The sequence below is a fragment of the Balaenoptera acutorostrata genome, chromosome 6, assembly GCF_949987535.1.
Source record: "Balaenoptera acutorostrata chromosome 6, mBalAcu1.1, whole genome shotgun sequence".
NCBI lineage: Eukaryota > Metazoa > Chordata > Mammalia > Artiodactyla > Balaenopteridae > Balaenoptera > Balaenoptera acutorostrata.
Genome location: NC_080069.1, coordinates 104,447,841 through 104,462,399, shown reverse-complemented (window position 1 = coordinate 104,462,399; position 14,559 = coordinate 104,447,841). Strand labels below are relative to the sequence as shown.

General features: G+C 45.4%; 1 protein-coding gene across 3 annotated transcripts in view; it reads right to left on the bottom strand.

Annotated features, from left to right (window-relative positions):
• SNX30 (sorting nexin family member 30) overlaps positions 1–14,559 on the bottom strand; it is a 117,941-nt gene that overhangs the window by 16,523 nt on the left and 86,859 nt on the right. For 2 of the 3 annotated variants that reach the window (XM_057548873.1, XM_057548871.1), the window contains 2 exons: positions 2,716–2,802; positions 1,417–1,832 (listed from right to left, as the gene is read on the bottom strand). In XM_057548873.1, the coding sequence (XP_057404856.1) occupies positions 1,440–1,832; positions 2,716–2,802 (480 nt within the window). In that variant the 3' untranslated portion in view covers positions 1,417–1,439. Of the gene's footprint in view, positions 1–1,416; positions 1,833–2,715; positions 2,803–14,559 lie in introns of those variants that run through there. The other variant, XM_057548874.1, reaches the window with a different exon arrangement.

Genomic DNA, 14,559 nt, shown 5'->3' with positions numbered 1-14,559 from the left:
CATCCAGTTTTAAATGCCATTCCTCAGCCCCCTTGTGTTTCTAGTAATAGCTTTGTTTCAAGCTTCTAAGGAGGGGCAAATTCTCAGATTTTCCCGAGTCTGTGGTCCTGACAGATGCAGCAGAAGGCAGCCAAGCCCCCTTATTGAGTGCCTGTAATTTCTCCAACCTCAAAATTAAAGCGAGGAAAGCCAAGCTTGCAAAATCAAAGCTCCATCTTCCTGAAAATAAACCACCTCGGGGTCTGCTGAGTTTCAGCAACCTAAAGACGAAGCAAAACTTCAAATTCTGCGACACAAACGTTTTCCCTCAGCTCTAGAGGCCCCACCGCTGCCTGCCCTCAGCACACGCCGAGGAGCTGCAGCCACGGGGCTCTCCGTCCGTCCGGCAGCTGGAGCCTCTGTCCTCAGTCCTCTGTCCTCAGAGGTCCACTCCAGTGTGAAATCCCAGTGAGGGACACGGAGACCCAAGAGGCCATTTCCTTCTTCTGGGTTACGGAGAAGTGACCTCTCCATGGCTTCACACAAAATCAACTTTCCCTCACTCCTCAGAGCAACTTTTCAAGATTTCACCTCAAAACAAAAATCAGCCCCGAGATTCCCTCAGATCTTCTGTTAACATGCCCAGACCCGGGGCCTCCCTGTGAAAACTCTCCATCTTTCGGTGGGAATCCTCTCCTTCCCTGCAGCCCTGAGATGGACCTGTGAGCAATCCTGCTCCCATGACAGTTACCAACAGTACAACTCATTGAGTCCTGGAGGGGAGAATCAGCCCTGACCCGCTTCCCGATACCCTGGCTTTTCCCTCACCAACAGCAGCTCTGGAAAGTGAAGCTCAAAACGTAAAACAATAAACAAAGCACAGAAAAATCTTAAGCTACTCATTTCCTACAACAGGTCTCTCCCTGCTGATGGGTGGTCAGGGAGGAAAGACGCTCAGGCGGTGTGGAGAAGCAGGGGACACTTTGGGACACAAGGAAACAATGCCCCCAACACTGCAGTCAGAAAAAACATTTTTAATAATTAAAAAAAAAAAAAGTGGCAACAAACCCAGAAAACGAAGCTCTCATTCAGCAGTCCTACTAGAGGCAACAGGAGCTAGTTTGGAAAACAGAGTATCTACCAATGAAGCACCTGTTACTACATCAGACACTGGGCTGATCTTTCCATCTTCACAGCAATCACATATACGAATCCCACAAAGGCTAATGAGCAAACCAGTCCAAGCTGGGGGACAGAGCTGGGATTCAAACCCAGGGCCATGTGATTCTAAATCCTGTGCTCTGACCAAACCATGGTTGACTTGGACAGGCTGCCAACTGAGCCCTCCTTTGCCCACCAAAGTAGCGGCTGCCCCAGACCCCAAACCGGAGACACGATTTCTGCTGCCCCCACTGTTGGATCCCACTCACTGGTACACGGTCGGGACAGCCCCTGTTTTGTTAAGTATCACCACTGCTAAATAAGTAGCCAAGTTCGGTCTGGTGTGGCTCAGCATCCCACGAGAGAGAAGGAAGACAAACTCCGCCTCCCCACGGTGTGCTGAGGGTATAGGCGTGTTTGGGACCTACTGGTTGGTCTCCTTGGCTGGAAAGAAACCCTTCCCCATCTCGTAAGGACTCCTGTGGCCAAGAGAATGAGTCGTATGCGTAAGTGATGCTCCAGGGAGGTGAGAACAGCAGCAGCAGGAAGATTTCAACACTCCCTGGGAGGAGAAGGGAGGTCACCCCGGCCAGCAAGAAGGGTAGAGCACGAGGCGGGAGCTCTCCCAGGTGGAACGCGTGAGCCAGAGACAGCTGTTTCCTCTGCTCCGTCTGCCCCAGAGTGGGTGTGACCTGCAGGCAGCCAGCAATCCAGGGCACAGTCAACATTTAATTCGGCCTATTACTCATAACCTTTAGCTCCTGTCTTTGGAAAGGAACTGTCCCCAATAGGGCTGAACATATACTAAATGCCAAAACCAGCCTCTGAGAAAGCTTGCATTCGGTGCTGAGCAGGTACGAATGCTGACAGAACTATTTCAGTGACATCTTTTAAATACAGGATCTTCAGCTTCCAAACTAGGCTAGTGGCAGAACTTGCTGTCTCTCCTTCCCTCCCTAGCCAGGAAGAGTGACTTCTATACTTATATTTAGAGGCTAGATTGTTAAGAGTGAACTTCTGAAATACAGTATTCCACGTCATCCCTTTAAACGAGACGGAGACGTGGGCTCAGCAGGCCGTGTTGCACAGTATCAGAGGGACAGCTAGGAATCAGTCGGCGGGACGGGCTGCTGAAGACAGAGGGCAGCTGTGCGCACAGGGCTGTAAAAGCGCTCACTCTCAGCTTCTGTGCTTTCCTCCTCCTGGGCTGGTTACAGTTTGTGGACCAGTCCGCAAATCACACTTTTGAGAACACTGATCTAGACTGTTCTTCCCCGGTCTCCTCAGCCCCATTTCATAGACAGGAACTGCCTATGAATGGCAGAGCTGGAAACCTTAAAAAAAAAAAAAAAAAAAAAAAAAACCCCAGGAAACAGCAGGAAAGTCAACCCCCAATGTACATTAGACATAAAAGGGAGCAAAAAGAGGAAAAGAACAGCATCAGCCCCGCCCAGCTAGCACTGACCATCTTGGTCGTATGGATCTAGGGACACGAATTCACTCGTCATCCGTGCGGCATCACTGCCGGAAGCCCGGGCAGCCCGCCCGCCCTGGGGGGTGGGGGGTTCCCCTGACCTTGGGCCGCTCTTCCTTCCTCAGAGCCACAGCTTCCAGTTTGGCTTCGTACTCGGCTTGCACTTGGTCCCTTTTCTTCAGCACGCTCTGTGGGAGGGAGAAAGGGCAGCGTGAACACAGCTGTTGCTTCTGTACCCCTTTCCCCCTTGAATCATGGCCCCAGCCAGCCACGTGCTCCTAGGACGGTCTGGCTGCAGCATGACACGGGCTCTGGAGGCAGCAGGGGTGGAGGAGGGAGAGAGGGAGAACCGCGCTCAGAGACGGAGCTTTCTAGCACGGTAACTCAGCCTGATGCTGAAAGCGACAAAGCCCGGGAAAGGGCGAGGTAGGGGGAGCGGTGCCCACCAGCAGGCATGCGCACGAGAGGACTCTCGGCCTCCCTGTGCACAGGGAGAACTCAGCTGTGCCAAGACGTGGAGCCTGGCAGGTGACAAGGCGGGACGGTCTCTGAACCATTAATGAGAAAGTCTAAGTCACAAGAGTTCTTGTCTCTTTAATTCACTGAGTTGACCCCTGGTGGACCGATTTGCTCATTGATCATCATTAGCTACTTATCTGTCCTCCACTCTGGGCCGGGTATGCAAAGAGCAAAGAGATACAGCTCGTATCTGAGGGGTTCCAGCTAAGGGAGAGGTTCAGACACTGTAGGAGGCTGCTTGTGCTCAAAGAGCCACGGACGAGGCCAGAAGCCCTGCAACCATGCGGCGAGCCTGCCAGAGTGAGCGGTGACGGGGCTCGGGAGCCAGCCTGGGTGGGACTAGGCGGAGGCAAGCCAGGCACCCAGGATGCAAAATTTAAGGAGACACTCAGTCTCGGGCCCTGTGCAAGTTCAAGGTTGGCACCTGAGTGTGTTTCCCTAAATCTGTGCCCTGGGCGCCTCCCTCGCTTCATCCGCTCCTGGCTCTGCCGCTACGACCTCATCAGGTAGAACAGAAAAGCTTTCGATCGACCTTCTAGAAAAGTATCGTCATCCCAGGGTTTCTTTTTTCTTCTTTTAGTAGAACCACAAGTGACAAACCCAGAGTAATAAGAACTTTCTTTGCCACTAACTCAGAAGACACAAACTGCTATGAGAGCTTCAAATCTCACGTTCTCTGGCAGAGCATGGAGTCCGGGCAGGAAGGAGCCATTCCTTGGCTAAAGAAGTGGACACCTTGTGTCCCTAGCACGTGCTAAAAGGTGACGAGTGACTGAACCACTGAGAACACTCTGGGGACAACCCTCTAATGGAAGGCGTCAGCATGGGGAACCTCAAGTCTCCCCTAAGTATTTACTTGGAGAAGTGTTTCACCACAAGAAGGACATGAAGTAAAACTTGCAATAGCTTCCCTTTTTACTGTTTGTCACTCAGCATTCTCTTCGGCGCTCTGAAGTTACCTCCCCACACTCATCAGCCTCTGAGCAGGAACACTGATGGTGCTGTTCACGGAACTCCATGTTGTGATGGAAACGTTCCATGATCTGCACTATCCAGTACAGTGGCTGCCAGTCCCACGTGCCGACTGAGCTCTTGAAGTGTGGCTGGTGTGACTGAGGAACTGGATTTAAATTTTTATTAATTTTACCTAATTTGATTAAACTGAAATAACAGGACTTCCCTGGTGGTCCAGTGGTTAAGAATCCGCCTTCCAATGCAGGGGATGTGGGTTCGATCCCTGGTCGGGGAACTAAGATCCCACAGGCCGTGGGGCAACTAAGCCCACAGGCCACAACTACTGAGCCCGTGCGCCACAATGAGTGAGGCTGCATGCTGCAACTACCGAGCCCATGCGCTCTGGAACCTGTGCACCACAACTACTGAGCCCACACGCTCTGGAGCCTGCACGCCACAACTAGAGAAAAGCCCGCACGCCGCAACTAAGACCCGACGCAGCCAAAAATAAAATAAAATAAATAAATAAATATTTAAACGGAAATAGCCACCTATGGCAAGGGGCTGCCGTATTGGACAGAACAAATCAATACAGTAAAAAAAAAATAGAACAAAAAAACGGGTCCTTTCTGGATTTCACAGAGCCGAAAGCATTCTAAATCTACTGGTCTGGTATCAGCACTAGCTGCTCTCCATGGAGACACAAAGATGGGTCCCTCGGGGCTAGGGGCGGGGGCACCTAGAATCGGTGCCACGGACTCCCTTCACAGGACGCCGCACATCTTACTGGGAAAGCACACATCCAGGCTAGGAGCAGGGTTCCAGGAACAAGGATGAGTTGTTCCAGTGACACACCCCTGTCAGTGTGGCAAGAACCTCACAACCAAAGCTAGAAATGCTCTTAAAACAATACCTTGGAACACAGCACAGCTGTGTGTGTTTTGCTCTCTGCTGTATCCCCGGCACTTGGGTAAGCGAATGAAGGAACGTTAAGGCAAGGCAGAAACAGGGTGAGGATGGCTGTGCAGGGCGGGGCAGAGGCATGCAGAGTGGACGCAAGCATCTCCATGCCCTTCACCTTGTTGATTTCTGGTATCCACTAGAATCAGAGATCCCTACAGATCTCTGTGAGAAGCTCAGATGGTAAATGTCTGTAGGGACTAGCCTCCCACTCAAAACAGCACAGATTCTGCCGATAAACCTGGCCACACTAGCCTGTGGTTGAGGGGACCTGAGCCTACAATGGACTGAAAGGGCCAAGATACTGTGTCAGCATCCGCAGAGAGGTTCCTCTATCACTGAGTGACAAGCAAAAGACATTTACCATCTGAGCTTCTCACAGAGATCTATAGGGATCTCTGATTCTAGTGGATACCAGAAATCAACAAGGTGAAGGGCATGGAGATACTTGGTTCCACTCTGCATGCCTCTGCCCCTGCTCTACACAGCCACCCTCACCCTGTTTCTGCCTTGCCTTAACATTCCTTCATTCACTTACCCAAGTGCTGGGGATACAGCACAGAGCAAAACACACAAAACCCCTGCCTACCTGGAGCTTACATTCTAGAGGGGAGGCAGATAATACACAAGTAAAATATAACAATACAGCGCGTGTAAGGTAGTGCTAGGTGTCCAGGAGGAAAAATAAAATAGGAAAGGAGAATGTAAAGCACTGAGGGTTTGGGAGATGGAGAACTGTACGCTGGGTGGCCAGGGAGGACCTCAATGAGAGGTGACTTTTTTTTTTTAATAAATTTATTTTCTTTTATTTATTTTTGGCTGAGTTGGGTCTTCGTTACTGCGCACGGGCTTTCCCCAGCTGCAGCGAGCGGGGGCTGCTCCTCGTTGTGGTGTGCGGGCTTCTCATTGCAGTGGCCTCTCCCGCTGCAGAGCACAGGCTCTACACGCGAGGGCTTCATTAGTTGTGACACACGGGCTCTAGAGTGCAGGCTCAGTAGTTGTGGTGCACGGGCTTAGCCGCTCCGTGGCATGTGGGATCTTCCCTGACCAGGGCACAAACCCAGTCCCCTGCATTGGCAGGTGGATTATCAACCACTGCGCCACCAGGGAAGCCCGAGAGGTGACTTTTAATTAGAGACATGGAATACATTTCTCTCAAACACTATATATTTTTTTTAATGTAGAGCATTTCATCACAATTTCAAAATGATCCTAGTAATCTGGAACTTCACTACCCTTCTTTTCAAATGCAGAGGAAAAAAATGACTTGTTTCTTTAATAAATAAACTGCAAGGAAAAACAGAGGGGGAGGGATTCTTAAAATATTTAAAAAACATATCAAGCAATGTATGGATTTTATTTATATCCCAATTTGGGAAAAAACTATAAAAAACAGTGTCTGAGACAACTGGGGAAATTGAACACTAACTGGATATTTGAGGAAATATTAAGGGAAAAAATCTGTTTAGGTGTGATAATAATGTGGTCCTTTTTCTTTTTCAAAAGAATGTTTGCATTTCAGAGATATGCATTTTTGTATGAAGTGATGTGATGCCTGGGATTTGCTTTAAAATAACCCAGGGTGCGGGGGCTGGGAGCAGGGGGAGGAGAGCTAGAACAAGACGGACCGTGAGTGGGCGACCGCTGCAGCCGGCTGATGGGTATGTGGGGGACAGTTATACTTCCACTCTACTTTTGGATATGTTTGAATTTTTCCATAATAAAAAAGTTAAGCAATGGAAACATAACACCTGTCATCCAAAATGTTTACTTTACAAACTAATAACAGCCATTAAACAAAAGTGTTTGGAAGTTCAATCACAGATAACATTCTGTGTTTTGGCTCTCAACATCTGCACTGGATTTTCTCCAAGAACGTGCCACAACGGTCAGTATCAACAGGAAAGCCCAACATCCAGGAAACAGTAAAGTCTCCACCCCCAGAGCTCATGCTCATGTCTCCCCTTGAGGAGGCTGTCGGCTCACAAACGTGGAGGAGGTGGAGGAGGAGAGAGCAGCCAAAAACAGCCCCAATGCAAATGGTCAGCAGCTACCAAAAAGCCTCTGCAGGTCCGGAAGGTTTTTAAGCTTCAAATCTTTTTGTAAGAGGGACATTAGGATGCAGGGTTGACAGTACAGAATGGCTTGTATTCTGGTGCGCCAAGGGCTGACAGCCCAAAAGACCCAGGAGGAATTTGTGTAGAATAATGAGTGTTCTGTAATAAAGAAGCTCAAATGAGAATAAAAATCAAACACCCAAAACCAAACAAAACCCAGACTCACAGATACAGAGAAAAGATCGGTGGTTGCCAGAGGGAAGAAAAGGGTTAGGAGGGTTATAAAATGGGTGAAGGGTATCAAAAGGTACAAACTTCCAGGTAAAAAAATAAGTAAGTGGACTTCCCTGGTGGCGCAGCGGTTAAGAATCCGCCTGCCAATGCAGGGGACATGGGTTCAATACCTGGTCTGGGAAGATCCCACATGCCGCGGAGCCACTAAGCCCGTGTGCCACAACTACTGAGCCTGTGCTCTAGAGACCGCGAGGCACAACTACTGAAGCCTGCACGCTCTAAGGCCCGTGTGCCACAACTACTGAGCCTGCATGCTACAACTACTGAAGCCTGCACAACTAGAACCCGTGCTCCGCAACTAGAGAAGCCACTTCAATGAGAAGCCCGCGCACCGCAACAAAGAGTAGCCCCTGCTCACCACAACTAGAGAAAGCCCATGCGCAGCAACAAAGACCCAATGCAGCCAAAAATAAATAAAATTTAAAAAATAAAATAAATAAAATAAGTAAGTCATGGGGATGTACTGTATAGCATGGAGAATACAGTCAATAACACTGTACTAACTTTGTAAGGTGACAGAGGGTAAATAAAGTTATTTTGGTGATTGTTTTGCAACATATACAAATGTGGAATCATTATGTTGTACACATGAAACTAATATTATACGTCAAATATACTTCAATTTTTAAAATTTATAACAATTTAAAAAGAAATCTGACACACGACAGAGCCCTATGGCCTGTCTTTGGGTGCCCCTCTAGGAGAGCATTTTCCTATGGGGAGGAAAATTTGTCTGAACTTGGTCCTGATGACATAATTTCTGATTAAATGACTGAACTTAGGTTGCCCCATTCAACATGCTCTTTTTACATATTTATTCTTTGATGACAGACAACCTGTGAGTTAAATTTTCTAGGGCAATGTTGGTAATACTAAAACCGCTCATCTTGCCTTAGTTTTAAAAAATACTTCTTACAGAAAATTTGGAAAATAAAGAAAAAGGTAGAGGAGGGGGGAAAAAGCACCCACAATCTCATCTTTCAGGCACAACCAGTAACACGTTTTGTCTTTACTTTTAGTCTTTTCTCTTGAATGACTCCTTTGATGCTCCCCATTTCTCTGTGTCTCTTCCTGGCACTTCTGTTTTTCAGATGTTGGGTATCTGAAATATTTTGGTCTGGCCCTCTCATTTTTATATTCTTTTTCTCTCCAATCCTCCATCTGTCTTTTTGTTTCACTTTAAAGTGATTTCCTTAACTTTTTCTGCTAGCTCTTCTATTGATTTTTTTTCATTTCTATCAGGATCTTCATTTCCATGAGCTCTTTGTTTATTCTCTGGATTTTAAAAAATGCTTGTTTTATGGCTGTGACATCTCTTCTCTTTCTGAAGATACTGATTTCTTTTTTCCTGGAAATTTTCTTCTCCCTCAATGATGCTTTATGTTTTTCCTTCTTTGTATTTACTTGATACTCATATTAGAACCTTCCCTTAAATATTTGGCGACCCTTATCTGCACACTCACCTAAGAGGTAAACACTAAAAAACTGGTTGAAAGCTCTGTGACTTCGAGGTCTGGCTGACAGTTCTCTACAGGGACTCTGCTGGGTCATTTCATTGAAGATTCCCCCATCCCTCTCAATATCAGTATATTCTAGTCTCTTCTCCCAACCTGTTTAGATTTTTCTAAAAGGCTCTTCTAATGCTTGCAGGGAAGGTATAAGGCTGAGAGCCAAGCAGAGGAAGACGACTAAGAATCTCAACTTTCAGTAACCTTTTGCTTTAGATTTTAGGATCTTAGCCCCCACCCTCAACTATGCCTTGCGTCTCTCGATCCAGAGACCCTCTATTTTTTTATCATCCTCCAGCTCTGCCCGAGTGGCGAAGCGATAGTGGCCCCTGTGTGAGGAGGGAGGACAGAATCGGAAGCTCTAACTGCTTCTGAAACAGACCCCTGACTAATCCTTCTCTTTCGCTCCATCTTTCCCTCAGTCCCGAGGTACTTGGTGCTGGCAATTCTTGACCATTTTTAAGGAGTCCCCGATGTAAACCAGGTGGCTTCTTAGTCCTTCCCCACCGTCAGCCTAGGCGGCTTTGAGTCACCTGAGTCCCTATCACCTCTCAATTTGCTTTTAGTTCCTAACTGTACTGCTATTGTTTCCCTTCCTGCTGCTCTCTGTCTTTGCAGAAGCATACCTTTAAAAAAAAATCATTCTAGTGTCATTTTGGTTTCATGAAAAAGAGGAAGTTTCAACATGTATCCAGTCTGCCCTAACTCAGAATCTCAGAGTTTTAATTTTTATACTTTTCTAATTTTTAAAAACATTTGAGCTCATCATGTACATTTCTACATCCTGATTCTTCACATTTTTAAGAAATCAGGCCCTCAGTCTATAACCACTTTTGTTTAGGAAGGAGGACTTTTCTCCCCCAAATCAATCTTCCCGAAAATCTCCTTTTTGGTTTTTGAAAGGCACCAGAAGCGGGCAACCTAAAGCATTGACTAGTCACTCGACTCATTAGCTCCGCCTTGTGGCCTCTGAGGAGAAAAGGTGGGGAGGCTGAAGAAACCATCCGGCAATAACCAGCATTTGAAAACAGCAATCCTGGAACGTTGCTCAAAGTATTTATCTCCAACTCAAACTGTCCTCAAACCCAAACTTCTGCATCCACATCTTACCCCTCTAATCACGATCAGCAATGACTTCCATATTATTAAATCCGATGGCCACCGTTTATCACGCTCTTTCTAAAAACATTTCTCTTGGTTTCCCTAAGGTCATCCTCTACTCTTTTTCTCCTACTACACTGACCATTCCTTCTCAGGCTCCTTTCCTACTTGTTCCACCCCCTAATTAGGTGCTAGACCACTAAATATTGCCAATGCCTCAGGAAGCAGTCCTGGACTATTTACCTCGATCTCATCTCACCAGATAATCTCCCCGACTCTTGTAGATTTAAATGCCATCTACACAGAAATGACTCCCAAATTTCTATTCCCACTCTAAACTCATAACCAGCTGCCATGACATCACTACTTTAATGACTAACAGGCATTTTCTTAACTGAATATGGCCAATACAACCTGATTCCCAACTCCCCAATCTGTTCCACCCCAAACTTCCCCATCTCACTAAACAGGACCACTATCAACACAGCTGCTGAAGCCAAATACCCAGGAGTCATCCTCAGTTCCTCCATTTCTCACTTCACATTAATACAGCAGCAAGTCTAGTTGGCCCTTCATACAAAATATACCCCAAATCCACCCACTTCTCCAAGCTCCACCACCTCAGTTATCTGCCACCTGGCTCCTCGCAACAGTCTCCTAATGGTCTCCGGACCTCCTCTTCCCCCCAACCCCCCGCCCAACAACCCATTCTCCATACTGCAGCACTAGCTGTCTTCTTAAAGTAAAAACTGTATCCTGTCATTTCCCTGCAGGAAACTAACTGGCTTCTCTTTTATTCCTAAGAACAAAATCCAGATGCTTACCAACCATGGCCTTTAAGATAATACCGTATGCCCTGGCCTTTACTTATCTCTTTGACCTCCCCACCTGCCACCTGCTCCCTTGCTCAACTGGCCCCACTCACACTGGCCTTTACCTTATCACCCACTCTTCTGACTCTCACCTCACTAGTCATCACCAAGACCTCTGAGATAAGCATGCTCTTTGACTTGCAGATAAAACTCTCTTAAAAATAACAAGATACATAATAACAATAAGCAGAGTTCCCTATGCTTTGAAAAAGAATAGATACAGGTATATGTATAACTGAATCACTTTGCTGTACACCTGAAACTATCACAACACTGTTAATCAGCTATACTCCAATATAAAATCAAAAGTTAAAAAAAAAGATACATGACATACAATAGTTATATATCTGTAAATGTTCTAAATGTACCACACTGCCAACTACCTTCTATGAATGAGGCAGTGTGGGATATGAAGTATAGGGCCCGGCCCTAACCTTCTTAAATAAAAATTCTCCAACTCTTGGCCTGGTCATAGTGATGCCACTACTCAAAAGGCACTGCCAGAACTTTGCTAAAGACTCTAACGTGTTCTCTCTTAGCCCATTACTATCATAATTACATTTTACACACACATTGTGTATAGGATGTGAGCCCACAGAAGGGCTCACCTGCAGATGTCTACAGTGTGTTTAACTTGAGTCCTGAGCCTGAGGGTAACTTTGGTACCCCTCTCTCTCAAGCACTGTTCACTCTGTAGCAAACTCGGAATACACATCTTCAACCATCTTTCCTGTACAAGCTGTCCTCATTGTTCACTGAACATTATTCATCTGTTCCACATGGCCTGATAACGACCCTCCTTTTTCTGTGCTTTCTCTCTGCCTCCAAAGGGAACAGAATGTACCCGGCCACAATTATACTTAGAGAGAGATAATTTGAGCCTCAGCTTTGAACAGCAGGAACTGATCCAGTTTCTCTCGCCAACAGTAAAGACACAAATATAAGGTGGCTGCTCATTAGAACTGGGGCCATGGAACAGAGAAAATATTTATCCATGGGGCTCTGCTTCTTCATCTATAAAATGAGCAAGTTAGACAAGATGAACCTTGTCTACAATCGTAGTAGTACCCAGAAGCTATGCTCTCCAACTAGTCTAAGTGCAGGCTGGGGCAGTTTCTAACGTGGACATTAATGCATTTGATCCTTACCACTTTTGTTCTAAAATTTTACAATGATATGCTTTGCGTTGGTTCTCTGTCCATTCCTTTTGCTGGGCAATTAACCTGTCACGGCCTTTAGCTTAGGGAGATTTTCTTGTATTATTTCTTTCATAATTTCCTTCCCTCAGTTTTCTCTGTTCTCTCAATCAGGAACTCCTATCAGCTGGATGCTGAACTTCTGAGATTAACCCCCCACGTTTCTTATCATTCTTTCACATTTTCAGTATTTTTGCATTTTTGTTCTACTTTCCAACTACTTTTATTTATTTTTTATTTTTTATACAGCAGGTTCTTATTATTTATTTTATACATAGTAGTGTATATATGTCAATCCTGATCTCCCAGTTCATCACACCACCACCACCATCCGCCCCCGCTTTCCCCCCATGGTGTCCATACAATTTTTTTTATATAAATTTATTTATTTTATTTATTTTTGGCTGCTGTGGGTCTTCATTGCTACGCATGTGCTTTCTCTAGTTGCAGCAAGCAGGGGCTATTCTTCGTTGCAGTGCGCAGGCTTCTCATTGAGGTGGCTTCTCTTGTTGTGGAGCACAGGCTCTAGGCGCGTGGGCTTCAGCAGTTGTGGCACACGGGCTCAGTAGTTGTGGCTCGCAGGCTCTAGAGCGCAGGTTCAGTAGTTGTGGTGCATGGGCTTAGCTGCTCCACAGCATGTGGAATCTTCCCAGACCAGGGCTCAAACCCGTGTCCCCTGCATTGGCAGGCGGATTCTTAACCAGTGCACCACCAGGGAAGCCTGGTGTCCATATGTTTGTTCTCTACATCTGTGTCTCTATCTCTGCCTTGCAAACCAGTTCATCTGTACTATTTTTCTAGATTCCACATATATGCATTAATATACAATATTTGTTTGTCGCTTTCTGACTTACTTCACTCTGTATGACAGTCTCTAGGTCCATCCACATATCTACAAATGACCCAATGTCTGAGTAATATTCCATTGTATATATGTACCACATCTTCTTTATCCATTCGTCTGTCGATGGGCATTAAGGTTGCTTCCATGACCTAGCTATTGTAAATAGTGCTGCAGTGAGCACTGGGATGCATGTGTCTTTTTGAATTATGGTTTTTCTCTGGGTATATGCCCAGTAGTGTGATTGCTGCGTCATATGGTAATTCTATTTTTAGTTTTTTAAGGAACCTCCATACTGTTCTCCATAGTGGCTGTATCAATTTACATTCCCACCAACAGTGCAAGAGGGTTCCCTTTTCTCCACACCCTCTCCAGCATTTACTCTTTGTATGTTTTCTGATGATGCCCATTCTAACCAGTGTGAGGTGATACCTCATTGTGGTTTTGACTTGCATTTCTCTAATAATTAGTGGTGTTGAGCAGCTTTTCATGTGCCACTTGGCCATCTGTGTGTCTTCTTTGGAGAAATGTCTATTTAGGTCTTCTGTCCATTTTTGGATTGCGTTGCTTTTTTGATACTGAGCAGCATGAGCTGTTTATATATTTTGGAGATTAATCCTTTGTCCACTGATTCATTTGCAAATATTTTCTCCCATTATGAGGGCTGTCTTTTCATCTTGTTTATAGTTTCCTTTGCTGTGCAAAAGCTTTTAAGTTTCATTAGGTCCCATTTGTTTATTTTTGTTTTTATTTCCATTACTCTAGGAGGTGGGTCAAAAAAGATCTTGCTGTGATTTATGTCAAAGAGTGTTCTTCCTATGTTTTCCTCTAAGAGTTTTATAGTGTCCAGTCTTACATTTAGGTAAGACTTTAATCCATTTTGAGTTTACTTTTGTGTATGGTGTTAGGGAGTGGTCTAATTTCATTCTTTTACATATAGCTGTCCACTTTTCCCAGCACCACTTACTGAAGAGGCTATCTTTTCTCTATTTTATATCCTTGCCTTCTTTGTCATAGATTAGGTGACCACAGCTGCGTGGGTTTATCTCTGGGCTTTCTATCCTGTTCCATTGATCTAAATTTCTGTTTTTGTGCTAGTACCATACTGTCTTGATTACTATAGCTTTGTAGTATAGTCTGAAGTCAGGGAGTCTGATTCCTCCAGCTCCATTTTTTTCCCTCAGGATTGGCTATTTGGGGTCTTTTGTGTCTCCATACAAATTTTAAGATTTTTTGTTCTAGTTCTGTAAAATATGCCATTGGTAATTTGATAGGGATGGCACTGAATCTGTAGATTGCTTTGGGTAGTATAGTCATTTTCACGATATTGATTCTTCCTATCCAAGAACATGGTGTATCTCTCCATCTATTTGTGCCATCTTTGATTTCTTTCATCAGTGTCTTATTGTTTTCTGAGTACAAGTCTTTTACCTCCTTAGGTAGGTTTATTCCTAGGTATTTTATTCTCTTTGGTGCAGTGGTGAATGAGATCGTTTCCTTAATTTCTCTTTCTGATCTTCCATTGTTAGTGTATAGGAATGCAAGAGATTTCTGTGCATTAATTTTGTGTCCTACAACTTGACCAAATTCACTGATTAGCTCTAGTAGTTTTCTGGTGGCATCTTTAGGATTATCTATGTATA